The following is a 21916-nucleotide window of genomic DNA, read 5'->3' as shown; positions in this document are numbered from 1 at the left end:
ATAAAGATAGGCGCAAGTTATACCAAAGTGGGGCCAAGCGCTATTGAATCCTTGTCTCCAATAGTCCCTGATTGACTACTGACGCGATATAGTTTGGACGAGCCCGGATATCGGAAACTATTACGTGGCCGGGGCCCGATGAATAGTTCTTCGCGAGTTCCGCGAAATGAAAAAGCATCCACTGCAGAAACTCCACTCTCCATTTTTAGTCAAGTGCTGCGGGTACCTGGCCTCGTATTTGCAGTCTTTGCACGCCAGCAAAGTCTCATTCCCACGTTCATTGCCACCGTTGTTTTACCAAGTGGCATGAGTGGATTTCACATAAACCCTAATTCTGGGTTAGCCGAGGTGACAGTTTTGACAGGCCAAGCAACAAAAAAAATAGGGGGAGATGAGGACTTGTCATGTAACCTGAATGTTTGATTTCTTTTCTTAATTCTTTCAAGTTTCAAGTTGGCATAAACATAATCCCATTGTTCCTTTTGCCTGAACCATGACTATCCACTACATCAGCGGCGAAGAATCTGGCCTCTTCCGGCCTCTGGATATTTCCAATGGCTCCCTCACTCTCCGCCACCGTATCATCCATGCGCCTCTGACCCGTAACCGCGGGGTGCCTTTGAACCCTATCAGTACTCCCGAGAATCCTAATCGTATCTGGGTTCCTGGCGACCTCATTGCCGACTACTATAGCCAGCGTGCCACTGAGGGTGGTCTTCTCATCTCTGAGGGAATTCCACCTTCACTCGAGGTACCTATTCCCGTCCCGTGCCCTATCTTACCTTACATACGAGTACCCATGGCTCAATTGACTATTTCATGTGGAGTCTGACCCTTGGCAAATTAAAACAGAGCAATGGCATGCCTGGTGTGCCTGGACTTTTCACTCCCGAACAGGCCAATGGCTGGAAGAAAGTCGTTGAAGCCGTGCACGCAAAGGGGGGCTTCATTTTCTGTCAATTGTGGCATGCTGGCCGTGCGACAATTCCCCAGATGACTGGATCGCCCGCTGTCTGCCCCTCAGCCAGCGTGTGGGACTCTCCCACGGAATGTTTTTCCCATCCTCCCGTGGGATCCACTGAGCCCGTCCCATACGCCAATCATCCGCCTATTGAAATGTCCGTGGCGCATATCAAGCAGACCATTCAAGACTATTGCAAAGCAGCCAAGACAGCTATGGAAATTGGCTTCGATGGCGTGGAGATCCATGGCGGAAATGGATACCTCCCTGAGCAATTCCTTAGCTCGAATGTCAACAAGCGGACCGATGACTATGGTGGTTCTCCTGAGAAGCGTTGCCAATTTGTCTTCGAGTTGATGGCCGAGGTTGCGAAGACCATTGGCGAGCAGAACTTGGCAATTCGCCTTTCGCCTTTCGGTCTGTTCAACCAGGCTCGCGGAGAGCAACGTCTTGAAACCTGGACTCATCTTTGCGAGGGTCTGAAGAAGGATCACCCTGCCCTTTCTTACGTGAGCTTCGTTGAGCCGGTATATCTCCCTACATCCTTTAGCACATTTTCGAAAGGCTAACATTTCTATTCAGCGCTTTGAGCAAATCTTCAGTGAAGAAGAGAAGGACACCTTCCTCCAGAGCTGGGGACTGAAGGATGTGACTCTTGATCGGTTCCGCAAGATCTTTGGCTCCACCCCTTTCTTCTCCGCTGGAGGCTTCGATGATACCAATTCGTGGGGTATTGTGGAATCCAGAAAGTATGACGGACTTCTTTACGGCCGTTACTTTATCAGTAACCCAGATCTGGTGCACCGTCTGGCCAAGGGGCTGCCTTTGACACCTTATGATCGCACTCGCTTCTACGGGCCGTTTGAAGACAATGTCTTCCACTACACGGACTACCCGACTGTTGGTAAGCAATAGATTTAACATTGAGATATGACATCATGATAGCTTAACTAGATCGATTTCTTTATTCGACCAATCGGAATACAAGACCCTTCCGAACACGAAACGTAGAATAGGCATTGGTAGCGAGATGACAGGTGCCAGATCTTGCCGGAAGCGACGGCCTTTTCAATCCCGCAGGGATGTTACTTCGAATCTCTTGTGTCATTTTGAAATATCTTTCATAATCAGCGTAATTGATGTCTAACTTGAATGTCTAGCCGTCAAATCAAATATATAACTATAGATATCACAGTCAAGCCAATGCGCCTTGAAACTTGAAACCCCCCTAGCAAACGAGGAACACGAACATGAAAAAACCTAACCCCAGACGTCTTCTTGCCACTTATTCTTCCTCTTAACTGCCTTGCTCCAGTTGTTCACCTCGTCTTCAGACCATCCCTTGACCTTCCTCATGGTTTCCCCAACAGCCTTTTCAACTTCGCGGGCCATTCCTGCGCGCCCACAAACATAAAAACTGCCTCCCTCGTCAATGAGCTTCACGACATCATCACCGAACTCCGAAACTCGATCTTGTACATATTTGCGTGGGGTACCTTCTTTTCTCGAGAATGCCGTCACGACACGCAATTTATCGCCAAGGACCTTTTGCATTTCCTCCAATTCCTGTTGGTAGATAAAGTCTTCGTTCGGGTTGCGACATCCGAAGAAAAGAATCATTTGGCCAACATCCTTTCCAATCTTCTGGACCTGACATCTTTCCGAAAGGAATGCGCGGAAAGGAGCAAGACCTGTTCCGGCTCCAACCATGACCAGCGGGGTCTTTCCAGTTATAGGCAGCTTGAACTTGCTTCGACGAATGTGAGCGAAAACCTTACCACCCTCTAAAGCGTTACTAGGGCCATTGAGGTGGTAGGTAACTCCGTAAGGGTGCGGTTGAGATTGAGCTTGTTGAGAAATGGCTAAAAGGTAATTGGATGTGACACCATGGACAAGTTCGCTCGAGTTGTCAGGTAGAGGAGTCGTAGTGGCGATTGCGGTGATAGATGGCTTGCGTGGGGAGACCACGCTGCTTGATGAGATAGAGTAGTAACGAGGGCGAATATGAGGCAGAGTTTCGGTCAGGTATGAGAGTGGAATGTCAGACCACGTCTGGCCTGGGCATGCAAGTTGCAGGAGGCGACCGAGGTTTAGGTGGGTGCGATTGATGAAACTGGCGTAGTTGTCCTTGTCTTGGCCGAGTTGAGTAAGGTAGGCTTTTGCCTCTGGGGTTGGTGCGAATTGTGCAAGATCACGAACATTGTCACGATTAACCGGAGCACAGATCTCGAGGTAGTAGCGGAACAGCGCGTTTGTGCTTGTGGGTGATGGGATAGTGACCTTGGTGGCCGAGTCAATGGCCTTGATGTGGAGAGGTATATCGCGTCGTTCGGAAGTACCAAGAACCTGGAGAAGAAGCTCGACTTCGGAGTCAGGGTTCCCTGGCCAAATAGCCAGATGATCACCAGTCTTATAGGTAAGTTCTGGCTGGTTGGTCAAGTCAAGGTCCATGTGTAGACAGTGACGGTCAGATGAGGTAAAGAGCTCCCGCGAATTCGAGATGCTCAGCGTGCGAACCGCCGAGGATTGGTTTGCTTTTCCATCGGCCTGGCCATGAGGCTCTCCATGATGCAAGTCGATAGGTTCCAAAGACTCGTCTTCTTGGATCAGCAAGCTTGGGGTGTACTTGGCTTCGATTTCTTGGAAGCCCAGCTGCTCCTTAAAGACTGAGAATAATTGATCTTTCCAAGACATGAAATCTTCTTCAGTCGCACCCTCTGCATCGTTTGCCTTTCCAACTGGCATCAATGCCTGGGCACCAAACTTATCCAACCCCTCCACAATAACATCGACGACTTTGTTGTAGAACTTGTAGTTGGTATTTCCCAGTCCGAATGCGGCATATCGTAGAGAGGGAAGGGAGACATCTTTGGCCTTGTTGATCCAGCTCCAAAAGTCGACCGTGTTGTCGCTAGGATCACCCTCGCCGTAGGTAGAAACAATGAAAATAGCGAGCTTAGTGTTAGGGATTTCTGTGATGGTGATTGGGTCGTAATCGGAGAGGTCTGCAGTCATGCTTTCCTGGCCCCATCTAACAGATATTTCTCTGGCCAGACGATGGGCAAACCCTTCAGCTGTACCAGATTGTGATCCCCAGAAAACAACGATATTTTTCCCAGATTCCTCGAGTTTTTGAGCAATATTCCGCGTTTCCTTGTTGGCATTGGCGCCAGCCTGGCCGCCATTCTTCAGCTGCGGTCTCTCATATGCCAGGTAGGCATACGGGTCAGGCTGATCCCAGAGGTATCCACGAGAAATATAGGCGCCCGATACACCAGCAATGACGGCCAATGCCGCATAATCGGCGAGCCCGGTTGGCGTTGCATACTTGGAGAGCTCATCGAGCAACTCCGGTGGAATATTCCACTGCGACGCTAATTGCGAGAGTGATGCCATGGTGTAATGCCAATGACAGTAGTACGGAGATATCAATTCTCTGGACAAGAACGGATCAACGCATGTATGTATATATGGCAAATTTTTGGAGCGACGAAGAGGTGAAAATGACTTGTGAGTGGAAATCAGTCAATGCCAGGCAAACAGAATCCGGGGTCCTTCTCGCGTTCAAATATCAAATCCGCGGGCAGCTAGCGTTTCACCCCGCATATCCCAGTACACCGAAATTGAGAAAGAAATCCCGATCGGAGTTGATATTGGGGCGAAAAATAGACTTGAGATCTGCATAAGCTCAAGTTCCCCACGTCCTTGCGGGGAAAATTACCCAGCACGGCGAGGGTATCGCCGGTCATTGACTTGCGGGTAATCATCGCACCCACTCACTGATTGGATCGAGGGATTAGAGTGCAAAATTCCACACTTGTGGGGGCTTGCATCCATAGGAAAATATCCCCCGAAGCGGCCAAACAGGCAAAACGAAGAAGCACGAACTTCGCCTTATGCCACCTTAGTCTCCACCACCCTCCAGTATCGGAGATCCAAAGGCCGCGGATAATGCAGAACCAATATTCCGTAGATAAAGAAATGAAGCTATTTGGCATCAAGATTTTACCTTTGTGGCGGTTAATCTATTCATCAAACAAAATGATCTGGTAGTCAACAATGCTATGGGTGTGAGGGATGGACGCCATCCTGCAAGGCCAGGGTGTTATACGCTGGTTTGCCGAATAACGTTTGAACACCGGCAAATGACTTTTCGAGATCTGATAGATCCCTACGAGAGTACTCGAGGAATTATTGTCATGATGCAAGCGAAAAATAGATCGCCTAGAACAGACGAAGATGGCCGGGGCAATTTCCCCGAACGAGAGGGAAATCTCCAATCCCCCGGCAAAGGCCCCGCGCGGGGGAAAATCACCCGGTGATAATCGAGACTTTCGAGGTGTATGAGGTGGCGAGGTCGCGGGGTATCATTTTGATTATCTGAAGTTGGCTAGAATTCTATATCATGCAAATCTGAGACTCAACGTTACTCCCAACGTGTGCTGTCGATCACGCGCCTGATCTGCGAGACATGCAGCATGCAAGCTCTACGCGACCCTTGGCCATGGCTCAAAATTGGATTTGTGAGATTCTTGCGATTTAGAACTACATGGCTGATTCCTATGGAAGCTTATTCAGACGGATTAAAGGTGTAAATTTAAACTTCTAGTAAAATTCCCGACTGTTTATCGAGAAAGGTCTATTCGGTGTTCTTTAAGGTATCGTCTCATCAGTTATCATCAAAATACTAGAGTATGATCAAAAAAGGGGGTAATCATGATAGAAAATAAAGGAAAGTTGCCAAAAAGGTATCTATGCCTCTGCACTCCTGTCCCGGCGCCAGATTTTAACGGGCATGTCTCCCAGGATCAGATTCATTGTCTCCTCGCGCTGCAGTTCCCATCCGGGGTAGGCCAGGGCAAAGTCATATCGATGCACCATGGATGCCACAGCCTTTGCTTGTTCCAGATAAGAAATGTTCCGACCAATGCAGGAACGAGCGCCAGCAGAGAAAGCGATGAGATATGGCTGAAGGGACTTTCCTTCTTCTCCCAGCCACCTCTCTGGGATGTACTGGTCGGCGTTGGGGAAAATGCTTTCAAGGCGATGGGCAACAAAAGCAGACATGCTCACAGTGGTACTTCCAGCCACCCAGTCTCCGAGAATGTTGGCGCCTTCGGCGGGAGTCTCACGGGGCAGTCCGTGGGAAGTGGGAGGGAAGATGCGAAGAGATTCATCCAGGCAAGCACGCAGATACGGCAAGTGTTTTACCTTGTCATAATCTGCGACAACCTCATCCTCATCCAAGACAGAATCAAGCTCTTCTCGCAACTTCATAAGAGCTTTGGGGTTGCGTAGTAGCTGGTACATAACGTTGGTAATAGCAACAGCAGTGGTAACACTGCCAGCGTTCATCATAATGTTGCACTCAGCAACAACTTCGCCCCACTCGAGATTGTTGGCATTGCCATTCTTATCCTCCATCAGTGCCTGGAAGAAGTCGTCGAGCTTTTCGCCATTCTCGTAGCGTTCTAGACGCTTGCTTCCTCGGTGCCACATAATGTTTTCCCAGTCATCGGCTGACTTCGACATGCGCTTAAAGAATGGGATCACATCCACCAACTTGTTGATAGTCAGGTACCAGTTGTAATCCCACAGAAGGTAGGATTGCTTTCGAGCAGTGGGATAAAGTGCTTCACGAAGGCTAGTCTGGTATGTCGAGCCGTCCTTTCGCTCAGCAGTTACCATATCGTTGCCGGCATCAAGGAACCCCAGTTTCTCGGACAGTCCAATATCGGCAATAGCATCCAGAGTGAAGAAGTTGTTCCAGCCACGTAGGTCCAGAGTCAGTTCTTTCTGGTCAGGTGCTACCTTTCCAGATGCCACATCCTCTTTAGGAGCCAGAGTGCAGACCTTGTCGAAATGCCTGAACATTCGTTGGATCTTATCAGTAACCTTGTATTCCCAGCTCTCTAGGTTCTTCAAGGCGTAGGCCGACGAGAGAACCTTGCGCTTGCGGGCATGATCAGGCTTATCGACAACATCCGCCAAATTGTAATGACTTCCGACAGGGACTGAGTATGCGCCGTCCTTGGTGCACTTTGTGTTGTGTCCATAGATGTCTTTGATAGCTCGAGCGTCTCCATAGGAGAGCGCGTTGGGGGCCGTTCTAATAACCGGGTGCGTCTTGTGTAGCTCTGCTAGCTCCCTTGATCGGAAGCCTCTTCCAGCCATGAGCATAAAAGGAATCGCTGAAAATCCAGAGAAGGGAGAGAGGTTGGGATATTTGCGCAATCCTAGTTGCCGTTAGCAATCTCCTGCAATATGTCTCTGATGCTTGGTACCATACCCTTTGGATCGCGGAGATATTCGATATACGGTAGAATGACAAAGTATGCGAAAGCAAAGAAGCTAAGACCAATTGCATATGGAGCCACTGAGATAACCGACCACATAGTGCCGGATTGGCTCAGGTTTGCTGCCAAAGAGGCCATGTCGAACAAGAGAGTTCTCGGCAAAGATAGTCTTAGAACCAAAGGCCTGAGCAGGACTGTAAAGAAACTAGAAATAAAAGCTGATGACTCCGAGTCTGACTTGGGACTTGAAATAAAACCAACTGCCCAGGTGGATGGCGATATAAGTATCATTTTGAAATTTGGGCCCAGCTTTTCAAACTATATTCAGATGCCTTCCCCACGGGTCAGCCAGGTGTGGAGGGGCTGCATACCACCTGGCCTGGAAATACAACCCGCGTTCCTCGACGACGATTTCCTGGTAAGGGTTTGAGAAACCAGATCATCTACTCCGTACCGCAGGGTGTATCAGTATAGGCTGCCAATAACCGATCGTTCCGTTCACCCTATGACCTCTCTGTGGCCAGAGTGGGTCTTGGAGGGACGGGGAAAGTTGCCCTTGCAAAAACGGGAAATTTGCCCCGGCCAACGTCTACTAATATTGGCCCGGACGATACGGGAATTTTGCGGGGTTAGAGGGGTTGTGGCTGGTTTGATGAGCACATGGCCTGGGGAAATTCTCTATTGAAGGAGCCAGGATATTAAGCATAACCCAATCACACCTTTTCACCTGATTCGTATCAACCCCGTTCGTGGCCACTGGGGACCGCTGCAGCCGATGACGGCATCCATGGCAGACGAAACAAGATATTGCTCGACAGAATAGATTTACGATGGCGACAATGTCTGGCTTTAGTCTTGAATGCGTTCACCATTCACCCAATCTGAATTTTCAAATATATGATGTTTAAGTATTTCTGAAGTTTAGGTCTAATCATTACCAACGCACGAAACGAAAGCTGCAGGTAACATCTAAAAGATCCGCTCCCCGTCATAAGCACAATTAAGAAAAATGAAACAAAGCAATTAAGAGTCAAAAGGGTACTAGTACAAAAGAAAATAAATGAGACATTTTGGTCTGGTCTCATGGTACAGCCCTGTCAGGCCCAAACCTCCGGGCCGTGTTTTTCACGGTGTGAAGAAACATAGATGGAAAGCAATGCCGACCATAGAAAACCTCTGTTGACTGCAGTAGGACAGAAGTTAGCGCGATTCCCAGGAGTAAATAGCTCCTTCGTGTGAATGACAAATAAATTTAGAAAGAAATATGGGACATACCCTCTTTCCGCCTTCATTAGCTGCGGTTCGAAACCCCATCCACCGTCTATACATGTCCTCCGCGGTATGAGTGGTGAACATGTACGAAAGTCGGTACATGATGTGATCATATAGGTGATCAAAGTTCCAGATACTATCTGGACCACCATTTATATTTTCCGGCACCCCTCGATTGTAGATGCGTGCGAGCTCTTCAGATGTCCATTGGCCGTCCGCATAGATTGGATGTGGAACGTGGACTGCTTTCAGACCGTGATACATAGCCCATGACGCGCCGGTCATTTCCGATGCAAGGCCCAATCCTTTTGTCGCTTGTGCATTGTGGATCAAATCCAGTAGACGCTTCGAATACCGGCCCATCGTAATAACTGCTGCGCGGCGTGGAGTGTCGATGCCATACCTGAAGTTCCAAATGATATCCGGGAATGTCCATACTGTGTCTTTCGGGTTGAAAATTGGAAGAAAGGTTATCATATCTGCTTCTTCACCAACACCCCAGGTATAGTTGTCATCTTTCGGGCTTGCGGTCGGCGGACTCGGACCGAGCGATCGAATTCCAGTTCCGAATATCGGTCCCCAGACTGTATTGTCTGATACCTCTGCAAGGCTCTCATCGACCATTCTAGTAAATTGCTCCCATTTTCCATGTGCACCAGGTGTATAAAAATAGGCATTGCGCTCCCATAGGTACTTGCGCGGCTGTCTTCTCGCAAATGACACCACTTTGTCCAGGAAGTGGTAAACATGACCGGTATGCCGACCATCCATTTCTAGCTGCCAGTAGAAATCGAAGTTGGGGTATAATTGAGAGAATATTTCCAGTGGCTGATGGTGTTGCAAAATGGGGCTACCAATAAGTTGGAATTAGCACAAGCAATGTTGAAACTATTAGCAGATAACCCTAAGCAAATGTCTTACCTGTGCTCGACAATTTTAGGATACCACGCCTCGAGTAGCTTATTGTTGAAGAAGAGAGCCATGCTGCGAAACTCTGCGGGAATCGAGTTTCGGAGTCGGTTCATCGTTTTTGCATCAGAGAATATGGGGAGTTCATCATCCTTCACATGAACTAAAAGAAAGACTTCATACTCCGCCCCAGAATGCAGAGAAAGCTCCATGATTAAAGCTCGAAGGTATTGACGATGATTCTCGGTCCAGGCCATAGTATGCCACGCTCGTATAAGTAAAGCCGACCTATTATGATGCCGCTTCTTACCAGGCAAAGGGGCATCATAGGAGTCGTAAGTCTTTTGCGGAGGCCGTCTCAGCTCAAACGAGAGAGGTCGTTCTTGAGATTGATTCGTCGCCGATCCCGGACGATATCGGTCGGCATTTCTCTCGAAGCAGAGAGATTGTAGCTCATGCCAATCAACTTCAGACCAAGGAACCTGGAGAGGACGGGTAAACCCAGGGACGTCTTCTTCGCTCATTTCATCGTAACCATAGGCTCCAAAGCGAGAGTATCGATCGGTGCAGACGTTCCCATCGAGACCCATGACATCAAATGAGCCGAACTGAGACTCGGGGAATCCAATCTGGTTCCCTTTGTAAACGAGCATCATATCTTCGAAACGGGTTCGGTCAAGATCTCGGCCTCTTGGGCCTAGGCAGGGTTCAAAATTCCCCTCATTCTCCTTCTTCCATTTTCGACTGTTATATCGAGGGTAAGGGTCGTATATCGAAGGCTCTGGGTGAGCGGGGTCGGGAGTGTCGAATTCATCACTGCTGGTGAGGGTCAAGGTTCCGCCAATGTAGAATCTGATATCCCTACGTGCCATATACATTAGCGCTACTACTAGTAGTAGGAGCTTCATCACGCAATTTAATGCCAACTTCAATTGCCCGTGGACAAACCTTTTCGCATGCACGAACCCCATGTCATCTACTTCGCGCCGGTCTTCGACTTCGGTCTCGCCCGGGACGAAAACGTATTCGATCCCATCAGCATCATGGTATTGGCCAGGACGAAGGATTCCCGGCTTCTGATATGAGACCAACGCACAAAGAAGTGAGAGCTCCGGATGAACAGAGAGGTATGAGTACGTCTCAAGAACAGTCATCGCAAAGGCCAAATATCCAAGCCATCGCATCCATGTTGCCGGGCGCACGCGTAGTGATCTCCTAGTCCTAAACCTCGGGGGCTTTTGGAGTTGCAATCCCAGTACCGGGTCCATTGTGAGTTGCCGACCTAGGTGTCGCCAAGTATCACATAGCCCGACAGATTTGTCGAATAGTAGCAATTGGATTATATTAGTACCAAGTCGCGTTGCCGATCTCCCACTCCTAGTCATTGACAGGTAGGGACACGGTGCCGGGTGTCTGAGACGACGATGTCATTACTACGCAGTCTTGACTGCGTCCCGGCTTGACAATCTAGATCACTTCCCCTCGACCCTTATCTTGGGCATCATAGTACTACGTATACTACCATATTGCATTTAAAGTCTCTAGCAGCGCTCGAAACTCAAGAAATTATACTATTTAGTGCTTACATTTAATCCATGACTGGGAACTTTCATATAATTACTCAATCGATTAAGAAATGAATTCCATTCAGAGAGCCGACCTGGGTATGGACAAAACAAGAACAGAAGGAAAAAGTAGGAACTTCAAAAGAACAGCCTGATCAGGGTATGTTCAGACAATGAACGTGATAATCTAATGGCCCCCTCTGGGAAGCCTCTTCAAGTCTTTACAAGCATGCCCATGGCGTAGCAATGCACTTCGAAATTGATTATCCACAAGTGTATTCATGATGCTATCAAAGATATCAAACCTTTTGAGGGCAGGGAATGGTATTTTTGGATTAAGCGAAGTAGCTCTTCCAAAGAACACCCGAAAGATCCTCAAGTTGATCCTGTGTAAATGCCTAGAATGGCGTCAGTATTCAACTTAGAGTGAAGATTGCATTGCAATGGTAACTCACCTTCGCATCAATATGCCAGGTATCTTGTCTGGTCTTCTTGAATTCACTAATTATCGACTTCACACTGGAACCAACGACGCCAGGGTCATTTGCAGCCCTAATGCTGAGTGTAGTCAAAGCCTCTGGCATCCAGTGTGGAGGGGGACTGCTGTATGGGAATGCCTGGATCAACGCGCCAAGTCCCAGCACCGCGCCGTGACGGACAATAATCAGGCGGTTGTGCTCGGGGGTAGGGGTTCCGGCGCCAGAAGAGACCGCAGAGGAAATTCCAGAGCGGAAGTTCTTCGGCTTTTTGGGAAGCGGATTATCCGCAAGGAGTTTGGTGAAACGCTCCTGGAATCGGTTGACCATCTTGTTACGCAAGAAAATGGGCGAGCAGCGAATCATTCCTGAGAGGGTAGCCGAGGCGCCTGCGCGGACTTCATGCTGAGGGTCTTCAAGCATGGATGCAATGCACTCGAATAGCTTATCCCGGTCGGCAGGGTCGAGCAGGAAGAGGCGGCGGAAATAAATGATCTGGATATTAATCATGACACGTAGACGCTGATGCCACGATAAGGATGTCTGTCCAATACGAATAAGGGACTGAATGAACTCAGAGTCCTTCTCGGCAGGGTAGGGGATGTTAGGAAGGTGGCGGAAAACATGGTAGGCAAGAGACTGGAGCTCAGGGTCTTCCTTGACATCCATCATATGCAGAAGCTGCGCGGTGAAGACATCAGGGAAGAAGGGGACCAACTGTGTGCATTCGTGGGAGGAGAGGGTTGAATCCAGCCAAAGAAGTACAGTTTTGCTGCCAGATGTGTAGGACGTTGGCGTTTGCTGACCAGGGGTTCTGGCCTTTCGCCATTCTTCAATTTGGTCAAAAACGCCGCGAACCATTGATGAGAACTCATCGGAAGGAGTGTATGGATAGCTTCCAACTGATGATGCGGACTTCTGAGCATCCAAGAGGTGTTGAAGATCAGGATACGACTCGTGATACCTGGTGCGGTAGATCGTGGCAAGGGTTTGACCCATGGCTTCACGAACACCCTTGTAGGGGTGATCCAAGTGCGCGAGGAAATCCTTGACGATCGGCTTCTCCAACTGGAAATGCCAGCCAGCGTCGATAATGCATTGATGGAGCAGGTTGATCTTCGAGCTTTCCTTAAAAGCTGCGTTAGTTGACATGTCTAGCCGGAAGCTAGCAAGCCAATCGACCAAAGGCCAGGCTCGTCGCGGGTCGCGACACTGAAGGATCATGTGAAGGAAAGTTGTCCAGTACCCAGAGTTTTCGGGTGTCAGACCGTCTGTGAAGACCTTCCTTACGATGGGGAAGGCATATTCCCAAACCATGGCGCGGTTCTCCACGCTCGAGTCAGTCACTGAACTGATCAAGGCGCCAAGAATCTCAGCAGTGGCGCGGTGCTGGTGCTTATCACTACCGTCTTCAAAGACAATTTGGATCTCTTCCTGGATATCCTTGAATGAAACAGCTGTAAGTCCATCACGAAGCATAAGCTCGAAAGCATAGAGGAGCATCATAGCGCACGACATGCGGAACTTGTCTGCAGAGGGATCTCTAGGCTCCTGTTTCAAGTAGGCGAAGAACTTGGAGAACCACTCGCGGGTGAAAAGTTTGCCCATTTGAGTCCGTACGTTCCACTCAACTTCGTCGTACTCGATATCACGAGCCACGTTAGACTTATATGCGGGCATAGTTTTGCCCCATACCAGCCATCCAGGGAAATCATGGTCCACGTAGTATTCGGCCTCGGGGTTGGCAAAGCTGGTCAAATACTCCTGTGTCCAGTCTTTCTCATATGGGCGCGTCGCAACCTTGATCTTCGAAGGGAACCGCTGGTGGCCCAGAATGTAGTTCTTGTACTCGTGGCTGCAAATAGCTCGTACGTCAATCATCGTGAACAACGCAATGAGCGCCTGAGAATACATGCCCCGCAGGCCGGGATGGTCATCGATCGAGCCAAGGGTAACCAGTTCAATCAAATTCTGGCTGGCAATGTAGTCAAAACGCAGACCCATTGTGATTACAATTGTCGCAGCACGGCTAGCAATCTTCCAGTGTGAGACGCGTGCTAGGTTGACTAGCTCTTCGGCAAGGTCGGCCTTCTTCTTTTCGATTGTTGCACGTTTCTTATTGATAACCTTTCGCTTCTGCTCAATTTCATCACTGAAATCGTTAATTGGAGCAATTGCTTCCACAATGTCGCGATCGAGGATAGCCATCCTTTCCATAGCGCGACCGTAATCCATAATCTGGAACACGGCACCAGAGCAGATCTTCTGGACAGAAGGTTTATCAACAGCGCTGGCATCGATGAAGGTCCGAATTAAGGCCGGCGTAAACTTCCAATTCCTGCCTGCTGTCTTTGCAACACTGCTGAGAAGAAGTGAGAAGAGTGCACCCTTGATGCGCGCATAGTCATTCTCCTTCACGCCCCTCTGCAGAGCCCTGAGAAGAGGCGGAATAATAAGATTGCGAGCTCCCCACACTGCCTTAAGTGCTGATTCGCCAGCATTTTGGGCGTTACGTCGAGTCTCTGTGTACAGAGAGACGCAGGATTCAGCAAGATCGTAGAGTAGTACTTCGTCGAGCTTAGATCGAGGACGCGGGCAGCATTATGACGGAGCCGCTGCAGGTGATACACATTGGCCCTTCGCACAAGCAATGCTCTCGGGTAGTCTTTGCGAATACCGCTCATCTTGTATGGGTGAATGTCAGCAGCTAGAAGTCGTGTGACACGGTCCAGAACGTGAGCTGATCTTTCGATGCCAACGTCCACAAACCAGGATCGAAATGCCGAATAGAGGGCTCCGAAACAAGGCACATCATCTTCCTGCTTGTCACTTAAGAAACGATGGGTCTCATGCAGGACCCAACCTGCTCGCTCGCGAATCTCATGGATGGCGTTGTAGAGAGGATCGCTTTCTTGTAGCGGATATCCGGTAGGGTAAGGGAAACTTTCCCTGATAAGGGCCTCATCAGTATTATCGAGAGCAGTCTCAGTCTCTTCATCGGTTGTTCCATTCGAAAAAGCAGAATCATCAGCCTGCTCAAACTCACTAGAGACGGCAGATGCGCTCTTCAAGATATCGGGCGAGGTCTTGGCCGCCGCCTTGGGATCAAAGAGAACAGAAATACCAGAGAGGAGCAGTCGCAGAAGCACCAAGTTCCGGGTAACTTCATCAGACCATTCCTTGCCGCTGCCGTCTCGCTTGATGCTCGAGGTCTCATTCGTCAGACCGGTCAAATGCTTCAAAGCCGATTCGGCCTGGTTTTTGAAGACGTCGACGGCAAACTCCAGCTCTTCGCGCTTAGGCACATGCCAATTTATGTTGAGATTTCGCACATCGGCGCTGTAGCTCCAGTGTTTCGGCTCGATTCCGCCAGCTGTGTCCGCCTTCTCGTAGAGGGAGTAATCACTGGTGTATGTGCCAGTGAGATTAAGCAAGAGATGGTGAATGAAATTGGAGATATGAACGGTCGGAATACCGCGACATTTGTTCTGCATATAGACTGCGATGTCAAAGAGCTCCTGGCGATGAGCCAGGACGGCATCGCCAACATGAACCACACACATGCTCAACATGCTGACGTTCCAAACCAAACCACGATCACGAGGCAGAACGTCCGTACCAGTTGTTCGTGTCGATCCGGCACCATTATCCTCAATTTCGGTGCGAATCGCTTGGGTGAGAACTGGGATGAAGCGTTTGAGCGCCTTTTCAGGATTGACCTTGCAAAGTGCATTGCAAATGAAGGCCATGGCGTCTCGAGCCTGGTGAATAACGTGGTTGGACACAAAATCGACGATCTTGGAGAGGGCAATGTCGTAGTATTCGGGTGAAAGGGAAGCAAGGAGGGGCATGAAGGTGGCGGGCAGTGTGTTCACGATGTTCTCTTCTGGGGAGCCGTTGCGAACGCGAGTTACATCTGGTAAGTTCTCGAGAAGCGTGAAGACGCGGCCAAGGAATGAGATGGTAAAATCACCAAAACCACAGGTCGATGATCGCAAAATCATTTCCTCGGTTGTATCGTCAAGCTCAGTATCATAATTGAACTGCACATCAGACCCTTCCTCCTCCATTCGCTCCATTTCGCCAGAAATCCACTGCATGGCCAGCATGTTACAGTTAACATCCTCTCTTCCCTGAGTCATGTCAACCATAGGGATGTTATAGCATGCTGACTGGATGAAAGAAAGGGCATGGAGCGACTTCTCTAGATCATTGGCATCGATACCAGGCAAAGAAAGACCAAGGAGAGTTGTCATATGACAACGGTAGCCCCTTAGTTCGAGTGATGACGCGGGATAGTACTTGCATGGCGCGCAGGGAGGATGTTGTCCGGTGAACCTCGACCAGACCCTGTAGAGCGGGATAGATTCTCTGCAAGGCCCCGGGGAGGATCAGATGGGGTTCCAAATAGGCAAGACCTTGAAGGGTTGACAGCGAGAAGGTCATGGCAGTGCTGCTCTTGGCGTAGATGCCCATGAAGATTACGTCTCTCAGACACAACACAAAGCGGCGCTTCAGTGGCTCACTCAGTCGTCGCTCAGCTGGTACTTCCATCTCTCCACTTTGCTCACGATTCCAACGCATCACGAAGAAGTCTGTTAGATAGTAAACTAATTGTGATAGGGTTTTTGTCCAGCTACCCGAGTTCGACGGATGGAAGAATGTTTCAACGGCCTGAATGAGGCCCTCCAAATGTGAAAGAACGGAATCTTCAGACTCCAGACAAGCAGGAGAGAGCGACATTACTATCCAACGGGCGATGTGGTGGGCAACAGGGGTGCTTCCGTGTATCGCGATCAAGCATGATACCCAACCCGGAAGAAATATCTACCAAGGCGCTGTAAGGCGAAGAAGACTGTCCTACTGGAATCTCCAAAAGTCGTAGGGTCGCCGTGAAAATAAGTGAGGATTGTTCCTTTGTAAAAAGACCATGCTCGGAGAATGGGATTTGAGCGGCTGTCAAGGAATCCCGAGCCAATCGTGACAAATAGTCCAAGTATGTCGTGTCGAAGGTCTTCGAGCGCCCTACCAGAGACCATAGGTGGAAATGAGTCGGGAGATAGGTTTGAGGGAGGAGGTCTTGTCGGTCCGCCGGGGCGGGCGATGTTGGAAGCAACAGGTTGATCAACCCCGCAACCACGAAAGCACCTTCGGAGAACGAGGTTGTGTAGTGAGGTAGGAATTCTTCGAGCATCGCGGGAACCTCGCACGGGTCGATGAACAGCTGCGCGAAGGCGCAAAGTTTGGTCAACGTCTTCACATTTCGTTTCAGGTTTGTCGAGTGAACCAATCCGGACTCGGTCGGGAGTACAAAGGCCTTCAGTTCTTTGTAGAGAGGCTTCCAGTCAAGAGTCAGGTCTTTCACGGGTCGAAGGTAGTGCTTGCGCCTGCGTTATGGTTAGCACCAAAGCTTCCCCGCTCATCCAGGTTATCCGGGTATCGCTCACTTGGTAAGAAGCATGAACATGCTCGCGAATCGCTCAGAGACGCCGGGATCTATCCCGGGAGCTAGCGAAAGCTCGTAGTACAGCTTCACGAGGTTGATCCGCTCCTTTCGAGTCGGGTCGAACTTCAGCGATAGCCATCCTCGGAGCTCGCGTGTCCAGTGGACAGCTCCCGGACTGAAATCGCCAGCCTCCACGGAGACATATAACTGATTCAAGATCTCTCTCAGAGTTCTTTCCCGTTCTGTCTCATCCTCTAACGGATATGGAAGATAATCAAAGTATGGATAGGTGCGCGGGCGAACACGGGCTTTGGGTTCGCTGCTGCCGTTTACCGCGGCAGGCTCACCACCCGGTGAGGTGGCCCGGGAAATCTCTGAGGCATGAGGGAAATTATCGGATGTCAGAATCGCCTTGAGGCTTGAGGCGTCCATAATCGCATGCGAGGGAGGGGGTAGGAGGGTGAGGGGAGAAGGTGGAGATTGGGGCGAGGAAGGGAGTTGGCGTGGAGGTCAGATCGGGGTCTGATCTGAGATACGTCAGCAAGCCCCCCCCCAAAAAAGGTCCTCGGAAGCATCACCTGTCATATCACAGGAATCAGGGAATTGATTGTTAGCATACCTTTTTTCAGCACAAAGCTCGGAATTCCACGCCGTTGGGTAGGAGAGATGAGGCCGGAGAAAGTGTTGCACACGGCCGAAAGCGCATGAGGTACTGGGCTCTCGGGGAAAGCAACGCGAAGCTCCAAAGTGGGCTGGCGATCAAGTTCAATTTAGGCGCCAGCTCTTAGTAATCGATGGAGTATGGTTCTGTGAGGGAGTAATCAACAACCTTGGGAAGGCTGGGAGGTTCAACCAGAAGGATGAGAGGTCTCACTGGCAGTTGGCTCAGTTGGAGCTGGATGACATAATTCCACGTAACTGCCAAAAAGAGAAGAGCTGCAGCAGTGAACTAGTACATAGTATAGTATACTGTAGTGTACTAGTAGTATACTATTATATCTCAAGTGGAGCTGTTTCGATGATTGAAAAATGTTTCTTTTAAATCTTAGGATCTGATTCACCTACTTTATACGGGGATACGGGCTTCAAGTTTTTGGTTTTCTTTGCTAGGCAGCGAGTACGCCTCACCAGCCCAAGCCCAACTTAGGCAGACAATACCTTACGCAAGCGGAACACTAAGAGTACCCGAGTCCAACCACAAGATTATCATTAGTGATTGATTTATTTTTCACAGGCACAAATTATCATGCCGGCGGTAAAAAAGAACCAAAGAGAACCCCTTGGATCAACGCATAGCCCACCATGGCTTGGGTTGCGACCGAGAAAAGACTGCGGCTCCGGCTCTCGCGGGGCCCCTGCCAGCCATCCATAGCTGTCGACACCAACCACCAATACCATAGAGGATATCCAGATGAGATTCGGTTGATGATCTGAACATGATAACTAGTCAATGCCATAATCGCCAGCAGACCCTGGGGTACCGCAAGACGGAAGAGCATCGACCCCGGACTAACACCCGAGGCGGAGTGGCCACCAGATCCAGACGCCAAGGTTGATGGAGCTTGAAGCGCCCACCAGGACGATCTGCAAAGAATGACCAGCATTGGGGCTGCCAGTAAAAATAGAGGAATATTGGAAACCGTCCAGTACCGAAGAAAACCAACATTCCTAAATTCGTTAGCAAGGCTTTAGAAGTGTGCTCAACTCAATTAACGGCCAGGCGTGGGGGGGTATCACATACCAATACTGACCCTGCACCCAAGTATAGATGCTAGGCACAGTCCAGCTACACCACGGCCGAGCATTGACCTCCAGTAAGCAGTACTCGCGGTAGGCCAGGATCTGTGGCACGGTCATTCCCAATGCCACAATTGAGCCCCCAAAAATGATCACGGCCAAGCGACGAAGGGTACGGCGAGAGGGCCCCTGGATCACAGTCGACCAGGCTAATATGGCAGCATCGTAGGCAAATAAGAATCCACTCAAGATACCATTGCTGCGGACGAGTGTCGCCAGAGCGAAAAGCACGGCAGCTGTGATAACGAGAATATCTCGGAAACGGACCGCGCCCTTGTGATCAGCAATGAGCGAGGATGTATAAAGATAGAAGCCCGAGATATTCAGGAATGAGAATATTGGTTCTCCATACGGGGCCGAGAGAAAGGCACCCGCCGGGCTGATAATGTGCAAGGCAGCCGACAAGAAGCAAATGAGTCTCTGGGTGGGAGTTTCATGGCCGAAAACATTGGCCGAAAGACCATACAAGGCCAACACGGAGAGGTAATGGGCAACGTGAGACAAGGCCACGCCGATTAAAGCCGCCGTGACCGGTCCACTCAGACCGCCAGACTGGCGGATTCCTAATGATAACAAATCAACAAGATGAAACCCCCCGAGGTTTGCAAGCAGGCTAGGCATGACTACTTACCGGAGAGAAAGAAACCGAGGACTCGAGAGTAACTGAAAGCCCACTCCTGCTCAAACACGTAGCCATGTTCGGCGGTATGCACAAAGTAAATTGCATCCCATCGGGCAAATTTCAAAGACAGAGGGAGCGCGGCGGCCGGGCTGTCAGGGGCCAGGCCGGCATGCTCGTTGGTGAGGAGCGTGGTGGAGGTATCGTATCCGGGACCTGGACAAGCAACGACGGCGAGGAACAAGAGAGCTTTCCAGAGGGTAAAGGCCACGGTCAAGCTCCGACCAGGGTTATCCAGTCGCAACAAGGCGGCGCCACGACCAATTGAGGACATTCCCAAGTGGCGTGACTCTGTGGGTCATTTGAGTTGAAGTTGAAGGGGCGTTTAGCAAAGGGCTCGGAAGTAACCGAGGCAGTGATTAGCTACTACTAGTATGGGTACTTCATTCGGAGTAGGTCCAGGAGATGCCAGGGCCAGGGCCAGAGGAGTAGTGCTGGTGGTCAAGGATGCGCATAAATTATAAATTATGCACGAATAGTGAGTCAGCGGATGTGGGACCTTCCGCTGTGCCGAACATACTATCCTAGTGCTACAGTGTATAGCTGCTATAACCAACACTGTGTACCCAAAAGAAGCAACTGTCAGTGTGGCGGAGTGGTCTAACGCGCTAGACTTGAATGTTCTTACAGGATCCTATCCTGAGGATAAATCTTTCAGATATCTAGTACCTTCGGGTGCCCAGGTTCGAACCCTGGCGCTGACGCATTATTTTTTACACCGCTGCTATAGTGTTCGTGCACTATTTTTATACTGTTTGTTCCTTTTTTCCAATCTTGATTGAAACTTGAACTTTCTAGAGGATCTTCTTACTATCAGCGCCCATCCGGTGGCAACCGCTGGCCACCGCTGGCTGTACGCACACGACAGACCCATCTTGGCAGTTGGTCATCCGACACAAATCGAGTGAATCCACTGTATCCGTAAACAGACACAACCTTTTAACATTTGTTACTGTATGTTTGGAATCGACCCACCCCGAGACCAGACATTTACTCGTAGACCCTTCGGCCCTTCGGCCCTCACCTGGCAGCTCTCAGCCCTACCGTGTTCTCGGACAGCCGCTTACTAACTTACCTTTGAGAAGCAGAGAATAACTATGGGATCTCCCAGTTGCATCAACTTGTACTAGTACATCCCAGGATTCACCTAGCTAACTATATGTGTGTTAACTGTAGCTTTGAACTGTCTCCTCCAATACCAAGAGCTATCTAGATCCTCCGTAACCTTCCAATGTTGGCCAATGTTGGCCAATATTGGCGGGGCTGCGAACCGAGCCGGCGAGAAGGAATTCGGTCATTTTCCCTACCGACTTCCGCGGCGCGAGGTCTATCCGCGGCCTTTGTTTGCTACCACTTTCTTACTCCGTACAGCACACAGTCCTCGGTAGCTCTTCCAGAGATCAAGGTTTGTCCCGTGTTTAGTGTCTAATGACTAATGGTTGTCCCGGTGCTTTTTCTCAGTTCCACGAAGAAAAGTCTGTTGGCATGACTTTTTCCCCACCTGGTCCGGACCCTCATGAATAATGATTAATGATTAATGATTATACATCGACTCCGTTTACACCTAGTACTAAGATTTCCTATGGAGTATGAGTAGATCGACCTGGGTGATGCTATGTATTTCCTTGTAGGGGATGAGACACGCAGGATAGCTTTCTAGTACATAGTATACTAGTAGTAGTACTAGTATAATAATACTATGTATCTAGACACTGTGCTGCATAGCTGCACACCCTGGTCGATTTCCCTAGAGTCAAACCAGAGTAGAGCTAGCAAGCTGAAGAAGTTCGGCGCCGCCAGTATCTACTAGTACTACTAAGTCAGTGGCCACTTTTTTGATCGACCAATAAAGCGATCGTCAAAGCCGCTGGGGCGTCGCCAAGATACGCCCAGGCCCAAGGAAGACCAAAGAGAACCAAAGAGGCCAAACAAATGAGGGGATTTCTCTTCATTCACTTCAGCATGACGCATTCTCGGAGTCGGAGCCTCACATGGCTCACGCTTTTAGGGCGATCGCGCCGCCGGATGTGTCGGAGGCCGCAATCGCCGATCCGCTCCATTCATTACTTTCATAGCTTGCAAAGTGGGCCTTGTTTGGGTATTTTCATTTTCATTTTTTCAATTTGATCCAATTGTATAAGGCTGACCGCTGCTCTCTGTCAACTGTCAACTTCGGTGTAATCCCACCTAAAAGAGAGAGAAAAGAAGCAAGAAAAGCAGCTGGGCACCCTCACGATCCCTTGCATCCCCGTGACTCCCTGGATTCTCTCTTTCCCTTTGGTCCAACACTGACCTGACCTACTTTCTACTACTACTATCACTTGCCCACAGGTGTATTCACACTATTCTACTCTGACCACCTTCATTCTTTCTATACCTCGCACACACATACTTCTTTCTCTTTCTCTCTCTCTTTTTCCCCTTGTTTTCCTTGACTTCTTCCCCCACTTTCAATCCCCCCCACAGCTGACACGTTGACCCTGGATGTGTACGCGAATTCCCGGGGTCAACTAAC

The 21916-nt window shown here is 49.7% G+C and overlaps 8 protein-coding genes across 8 annotated transcripts; 1 reads left to right on the top strand and 7 right to left on the bottom strand.

Annotated features, from left to right (window-relative positions):
- Positions 1-493: 493 nt before the first annotated feature.
- N7509_010832 (alkene reductase) lies at positions 494-1876 on the top strand (the record flags this gene model as incomplete). The annotated part of the gene is made up of 3 exons (XM_056635469.1): positions 494-751; positions 853-1488; positions 1544-1876. The coding sequence occupies 3 exons, from the start codon at positions 494-496 to the stop codon at positions 1874-1876; spliced, it is 1227 nt and encodes a 408-aa protein (XP_056486089.1).
- Positions 1877-2221: 345 nt separating this feature from the next.
- N7509_010831 (NADPH cytochrome P450 oxidoreductase family protein) lies at positions 2222-4357 on the bottom strand (the record flags this gene model as incomplete). The annotated part of the gene is made up of 1 exon (XM_056635468.1): positions 2222-4357. One exon carries the CDS (start codon positions 4355-4357, stop codon positions 2222-2224), a length of 2136 nt encoding a protein of 711 aa, XP_056486088.1.
- A 1356-nt stretch (positions 4358-5713) lies between these two features.
- On the bottom strand, positions 5714-7395 carry N7509_010830 (cytochrome P450; the record flags this gene model as incomplete). Its single annotated transcript, XM_056635467.1, has 2 exons — positions 5714-7197; positions 7251-7395. 2 exons carry the CDS (start codon positions 7393-7395, stop codon positions 5714-5716), a joined length of 1629 nt encoding a protein of 542 aa, XP_056486087.1.
- A 987-nt stretch (positions 7396-8382) lies between these two features.
- N7509_010829 (DUF3405 domain-containing protein) lies at positions 8383-10706 on the bottom strand (the record flags this gene model as incomplete). The annotated part of the gene is made up of 3 exons (XM_056635466.1): positions 8383-8433; positions 8533-9379; positions 9451-10706. The coding sequence occupies 3 exons, from the start codon at positions 10704-10706 to the stop codon at positions 8383-8385; spliced, it is 2154 nt and encodes a 717-aa protein (XP_056486086.1).
- Positions 10707-11338: 632 nt separating this feature from the next.
- N7509_010828 (proteasome activator BLM10) lies at positions 11339-15588 on the bottom strand (the record flags this gene model as incomplete). The annotated part of the gene is made up of 3 exons (XM_056635465.1): positions 11339-11401; positions 11459-13903; positions 13993-15588. 3 exons carry the CDS (start codon positions 15586-15588, stop codon positions 11339-11341), a joined length of 4104 nt encoding a protein of 1367 aa, XP_056486085.1.
- A 100-nt stretch (positions 15589-15688) lies between these two features.
- Positions 15689-16063, bottom strand: N7509_010827 (uncharacterized protein; the record flags this gene model as incomplete). Its single annotated transcript, XM_056635464.1, has 1 exon — positions 15689-16063. The coding sequence occupies one exon, from the start codon at positions 16061-16063 to the stop codon at positions 15689-15691; it is 375 nt and encodes a 124-aa protein (XP_056486084.1).
- Positions 16064-16190: 127 nt separating this feature from the next.
- Positions 16191-17357, bottom strand: N7509_010826 (uncharacterized protein; the record flags this gene model as incomplete). The annotated part of the gene is made up of 2 exons (XM_056635463.1): positions 16191-16866; positions 16927-17357. The coding sequence occupies 2 exons, from the start codon at positions 17355-17357 to the stop codon at positions 16191-16193; spliced, it is 1107 nt and encodes a 368-aa protein (XP_056486083.1).
- An 812-nt stretch (positions 17358-18169) lies between these two features.
- On the bottom strand, positions 18170-19675 carry N7509_010825 (uncharacterized protein; the record flags this gene model as incomplete). The annotated part of the gene is made up of 3 exons (XM_056635462.1): positions 18170-18593; positions 18667-19285; positions 19354-19675. The coding sequence occupies 3 exons, from the start codon at positions 19673-19675 to the stop codon at positions 18170-18172; spliced, it is 1365 nt and encodes a 454-aa protein (XP_056486082.1).
- Between the last annotated feature and the right edge of the window lie 2241 nt (positions 19676-21916).

Source organism: Penicillium cosmopolitanum, assembly GCF_028827165.1.
Source record: "Penicillium cosmopolitanum strain IBT 29677 chromosome Unknown utg000009l:1.0-9042332.0:1.0-9050551.0, whole genome shotgun sequence".
NCBI lineage: Eukaryota > Fungi > Ascomycota > Eurotiomycetes > Eurotiales > Aspergillaceae > Penicillium > Penicillium cosmopolitanum.
The sequence above is the reverse complement of the archived record's forward strand: the minus strand, read 5'-3'. Positions and strand labels throughout refer to the sequence as shown.